Genomic DNA, 6,000 nt, shown 5'->3' with positions numbered 1-6,000 from the left:
GGGGGGGGGGGGGGGTGGGGGGGGGGGGGGGGGGGGGGGGGGGGGGGGGGGGGGGGGGGGGGGGGGGGGGGGGGGGGGGGGGGGGGGGGGGGGGGGGGGGGGGGGGGGGGGGGGGGGGGGGGGGGGGGGGGGGGGGGGGGGGGGGGGGGGGGGGGGGGGGAGGTGGGGGGGGGGGGGGGGGGGGGGGGGGGGGGGGGGGGGGGGGGGGGGGGGGGGGGGGGGGGGGGGGGGGGGGGGGGGGGGGGGGGGGGGGGGGGGGGGGGGGGGGGGGGGGGGGGGGGGGGTGGGGGGGGGGGGGGGGGGGGGGGGGGGTGGGGGGTGGGGTGGAGGGGGGGGGGGGGTGAGGTGAGGGAGGTGGCAGGGGTGAGGTGAGGGAGGTGGCAGGGGTGAGGTGTGGGAGGTGGCAGGGGTGTGGTGAGGGAGGTGGCGGGGGTGTGAGGGAGGGAGGTGGCGGGGGTGAGGTGAGGGTGAGGGAGGTGGCAGGGGTGAGGTGAGGGAGGTGGCAGGGGTGAGGTGAGGGAGGTGGCGGGGGTGAAGTGAGGGAGATGGCAGGGAGCAGCCAGCGCACACACAGAGCCACCTCGTTCACCTTTACCTTTGCACTGTCCTCTAATAGCTTCCCTCTTCTGGGGAAACTGAAGCAAACACAGGTTCTGTGTGCCCAGCACACCTGCCACTCTGCCAGCAGCTGCATTCTACAGTCTGATGCTCGCCTCTTCCCACACCCCAGCCTCTCCAGCTGGACTCTCCAAGTCGCTCACCATTCTGCACCGTACATTCGTCCTTTCTTTTTGCTAAGCCAAACGGTATCCAGTTTTATTAATGACGCTTTCCATAAACAACCATCGTCACTGGAGGCAGTCCATGGGCACTGGCACACAAGAACTTCTATTGTCCCCTTCTGGATGGACAACCTAGGTCAGAAAGTCGATTTGCAAGCCAACAGTGGTCTCATGGGGCACCGTGCACAGGGGGAGTTCAGAATGAGGGTTAGCATGGTAGGTAGGCATGTTACCTAACAACTACTCAGTAACAGACGCTGACTATCAGGAAACAAAATGAAGGTGGTGACTGAACACCTACAATCTCTTAGAAGAGGAACCGTGCCAACTGGGAATCACCATCCTAATGATGTCACTGCAAAGCCCGGGTTTGACACACTGGAAGACAAAACAAAACAATTTTGGGGTCATGTCCCAGCATGAAGTTAGGTCTGTGTTGATGTTGGGAGGTGCGGCTCAAACAATGAATTTTGAGTATTCCCGTAAGACAAGGGGATTTGTGCCAAGATGTACAGGTGTGTCAACACCAGGCAACCGTCCTGGGATTCAAGAGTCTTTGAAAACTACCAGGGCGAAGAACTTCCCCACATCAATTCAGCTTGGGAGGCATTTGGTTAGTGACAAATCCCACCCCACCCTTCCAGTGTGCTAGGGTCATTTGGGAAAAAGAAATCTTCATTTAGAGAATGCCTCCATCAAATTGGACTGTCCGCACACATGGGGGGAGGCATTTTTCTGGATGGGGCCACCCTTGGGCAGGTGGTCCTGGACCATATATGAAAGCAGGCTGAGCAACCGTTGGGAACAACGTACCCCTCCAAGGTACTCCCCTTCCTGCCTTGCTGGAGTACACACCATGCCTTCTCTGACAATGGCCTGTGGTCAGGACATTTAAGACAAGTTAACACTTTCCTCCCTGTGTAGCTTTTGGTCATGGTCTTTATCATAGCAATTAAAAACATACCAGGACACCTTCCAAACCACTGTGTGGTAGTCACAGAGTGTAAACGATGGGAAGACACGGTATTTCAGACTGTGCAGTTGTCAGAAGCACGGAGTTATTAAAAAAATAAACAGGAACCCTCTAATCGACATCTGTCATGCCCTTGGCTCTCTGTGCCTGGTTTGGCATCTTCTGAGGGCTGGCCCTCCTTGCTAGCCCCAGCTTTCCCTGTTTCCCCTTCAGGGTCTTTTGGCTCCTTTCTTGGGGGGGACCTTTTCGGGCTTGGCCTCTGACTTTGGATATCAGGTTTATCAGACAGACTCAGATCTCTGTGGCTCATCCTTTGCCTTGGCTTTATCTTCTCCAATCTTTATTTTGGGCATGGCGGTGGGAAGTCATAGGCCCTGAATGCAGACGTGCGCTGGGGTGTGGCTTTGGTTGGTCTAGGGTTGCCCTCTCTGCCTTTTCTTCCTCATCCCTCTTATTCCTTCTCCTTCCCTTCCTCCTCCTCTTCCAACCCCACTTCTGTTCTCCTTTTTCTACAAAGTTGATAATCTTTTATCTTTTAAGATCAATTAATTAATTTGAGATAAGGTCTCATGTGTCCCTGGATGGCCTTGAACTCACTATGTAGCTGAGGATGGCTTTGAACTCATGATCCTCTTGCCTTTACCATCAGAGTGCTGGGATTACAGGCCTCTGCTACTGATTCCCAGTTTATGCCATGCTAGAGCAGAGCCAGGGTTTTGTGCATGCTGAGCAAATACCCTAGAGGAAGTACACTTCCGGCTTACAATCTTTCCTCTTTAGATGCCCCTCTTTGACCTCCTCCTGTCTCTGTTCACCTGGACATTTTCCTTCATCTTATCTATATGTGCCATCTGTCTCTCTCATCATTTTCATTTCTGAAAAGGTAGACAGTCACAACAGTTGTCAACCCGCACGTTGCTGCTGCTGCGTTTGACACAGTTGGCGTGCCCGAGAGGCCGTTTCTTCCTTTGACCTCTTATTATTCCTTAGCGGCTTGCCCGAGTCCATTTGAACAGTTACAGCAGAATGCCAGCAGCTGGGCTCTTACAAACAACAGAAGTGGGTCACTCATGGCTCTAGAGGTCAAAGTCCAAGATGAAGATTCAAGCACGCTCAGTGTCTAGCAAGGACCTGATAGGAAGCGTGGGTACTTTCTGCGGTCTCTTCTGAGAGCAGTTTTCTTCCCTAGAGTTGCCTCTGTTTTCTTCTATCCAGTTCCGATGGAAGATCTCAGCCCTCAGTGCCTTACAGTGTCATTAGTACACTGGTGATCTTGTCCAAGGCGTGTGGCTTTAAGCACACTTTGGTCTGTGTCTCCTGTTCTGCTGTACATGACCCTAAAAATCTCAATGACTTGGCACAGTATTCTTTTCTCTCTCTTGCTGTAGAATGTCCACCTTGAATCACCAAGAATATCCACTCACTGTGGTCTCTCAGGGGCTCAGGACACCCGCGCCACCATCCCCTCAGTGAGAAAATGGGACATGGTGATTTTTCAGGACATGTAGCTAATACAAGTCCCACAGCTATCCCCGTTTTCATGGAAGCAGGAAGTATGCCTTCTGCTAAGGACATGGGGCAGAGGCATTACAGCGAACTGCTCAATTAGTTACGAAAAGCTTTTCACCCAGGCTCTGGAATCTTCGCTAAACTGCAGTAGCCTTCTTCCAGATTCTTCCAACTCACTGTATCCAAAGCAAAACTGCGAACTTACTTCTCATGCTTCCCTCTGTCCAAATGGTCTGTGGCCCACTTTAATGTCATCCTTATGAGGCATCTGCTACTCAAGGCCACAGACATGGAGGCATCTCTGAGTCTTGACTGTTCTCAACCCCTATAGCTTCTCTGTGTGCAAATCCAAATGGCACCTTAATTGAACTGTGTAGGGAGTTTGCCCCTTTCTTAATCATTTATTATGACACTCTAGTCCACCAAAGCCTGTCATCTCTGGCGTGGGGGACTGTCATGCCCTGCTAACTGTTTTCCTTCACTATCTGCCTGAAGTCTTTCCATCCTACTGAGTGTGAAACTTCAGAAACAGTGTCCTTCCATGATCCTCTTGGGCTCACGGCCTGCTGATGTCTTCCTGTCTCCTTGCCAGTTGTGGTGGTTTTGTTTCTTTTGATGTGATGAAACTAACCTGACAGAAAGCAACTTACATGAGAAGGGGGGTGGGGATTGGCTTGAGCTTCCAGTTCCAGGGTACAGTCCCTCATGTGGGGCAGTCAAGGCAGGAGCTTCAAACAGCTAGACATCCACACCTACAGTCAAAAGCAAAGAGAAATGGACCCATGCACACTTGGTCCTTGGCTTGGGCTCAGCTCAGCTGCTTCCCTCTTGTACGGCTCAGGTCCCCCCTGCCTAGGAGTGACACTGCCCACAGTGAGCTGTGTTTTCCTATATAAGTGAACGAGACTCTCCCCCAGGTAATTTCTAGGCTCTGTCACATAGACAAAGCTGACGATAACACTGGTGAATCCAGAGTGCCTTCACAGGTTCTCGGACACCGCACCTTCTCCCCACTCCCCACTCCAGCACCACTTCAGTCTATATCCCCCTTTCTGTCTCCACTCTGGCTCTTCCTTTGGCATAGCGGTCACCCTCCAGCCTCAGGGTCCTCGCACAAGTGCTTCCCTGTGCCTGGAAGAATTCCTTGCCCTAGTGTTTCACAAATCTTGCTTTCTTACCCTTCTTTTCTATTTAAATGTCATTAGAGAGACAGAGATGATGCCAGCCCCCTTTTCTGCCCTTGGTCACTGTCCCTTCTCCTGCTATATTTATACTTTTCTGTCCCCTCATAGAATGTTAGCTCCAAGATTACCAAAATTGTATGGTTTCCTAGTTCTGTGTTCCCAATATCTAGAACATATTATACACTTGGCAAGTACTTGCTGGATCAATAGTTAGAAAAACCAGTGATCCAAGATACCTAGCATGGGGCAAGGGAGATGGTTCAGTAAGCAGAGTACTTGCTTTGCAAGCATTGGAACCTGAGTCTGGAAACCCAGTACCCTCTTCAAAAGATGGGTACGGTAGCTTGTACCTGAAGCCCTGCTCTGGGCAGATGGAGACAGGTAGATCCCAAGGGCATATTGGCCAGCCAGTCTAGCAAAAGTGATGATTGTCAGAACCATTAAGGGAAAAAAAAAAAAGGCTAACGAGAAAGAAAGACACCTGTCCCAACACTGTGTGCCGAGTACCACATGTGACTGTGTGTGTGTGGGAGCATACACCCACAAGTGCACACCCCCATGTACCATATAACCCAGCGTGTGTCTAATGCTTCCTACATGGCTTGCTTTGAGTTTGGAATCTCCACACTTTATGGGATGTTATCAACACCTTCAGATGAGAGGAGACATGACTCCCTGAGGTCCCACGGGGGATGGACACATGGCGAAGTGCAGACTCAGCTGCAAATCCCTCTGCCTCCTGGTCTGCTCCCATAGCCAGCAGACTCTAATGACTTTGTCCTGCCACGAGTTTGGCAAACTCTCTAGTGAGCAATCTATTAATGCGGCCTTAAATTAGATCCTACAAATCAGGAGGGATTAATAATTAAACACTCCCATAAAGAAAACTAGACAGACCTGGAAGATGATAAGCTCTAAATGGGGAGAAAATGTATTTGGGAATTGTGTTAGTTTTTAAGACTTCTATCTTGGATGTAAAACCACCCAGCTGAAAGTTGGCTATACTTAAAACACACACACACACACACACACACACACACACACACACACACACACACACAAAACCAATTCAGTGCCCTTGACAAGTTCTAAGGGGGAAAAATCATCTCTGGTCAAGAGTGTTGCTGACCAGACTCTGACCCCGAGGAAGTTGGCTCCCTGGGTCGCTACTATGTTGAGTGCTTCTGATCTAAGCTGTCCGGTGGCAGTGGCGTAACTGGAAAGTTCAGAGAGTGCTGTGTCATTCTGAGCATATCCCGTTTCCCTGGAACAAGAGCACCGCCGGCTTCATCCTCTCCAAACAGCAACATCTCTTATTCATGGGGTTCTTTCTTTGTGGGGCCATTGATTATTGATGTGTCTCACTGTTAGGTAAGGACTCCTGTCACCCTAGACAAATACTACCCAGTGTTTCAGCCTCCCTTCGGTGGCCACAGATGTCTCCGAGGCAGCTCTCTGATGCACTCAGTCAAGGCAACATGAGGATGGTTGCGTTCGAGCAACTCCTCAAAGGAAGAAAAGGGATGTTGCTGGTGACTATTGTTGGGGTGAT

The 6,000-nt window shown here is 51.6% G+C and overlaps 1 protein-coding gene across 1 annotated transcript in view; it reads right to left on the bottom strand.

Annotated features, from left to right (window-relative positions):
* The window catches only part of LOC116883610 (basic proline-rich protein-like), a gene marked incomplete at both ends in the record, with an annotated part of 2,224 nt that extends 1,890 nt beyond the window's left edge, over positions 1 to 334 (bottom strand). Inside the window, one exon of the mRNA XM_032884800.1 lies at positions 1 to 334. This exon is cut by the window's left edge and continues 135 nt beyond it. Within this exon, the coding sequence (XP_032740691.1) occupies positions 1 to 334 (334 nt within the window).
* Positions 335 to 6,000: the final 5,666 nt, after the last annotated feature.

This window comes from Rattus rattus, chromosome 14, assembly GCF_011064425.1.
Source record: "Rattus rattus isolate New Zealand chromosome 14, Rrattus_CSIRO_v1, whole genome shotgun sequence".
NCBI classification, from domain to species: domain Eukaryota; kingdom Metazoa; phylum Chordata; class Mammalia; order Rodentia; family Muridae; genus Rattus; species Rattus rattus.
Note: the sequence above shows the minus strand (reverse complement) of the source record. Positions and strands in the feature narration are given on the sequence as shown.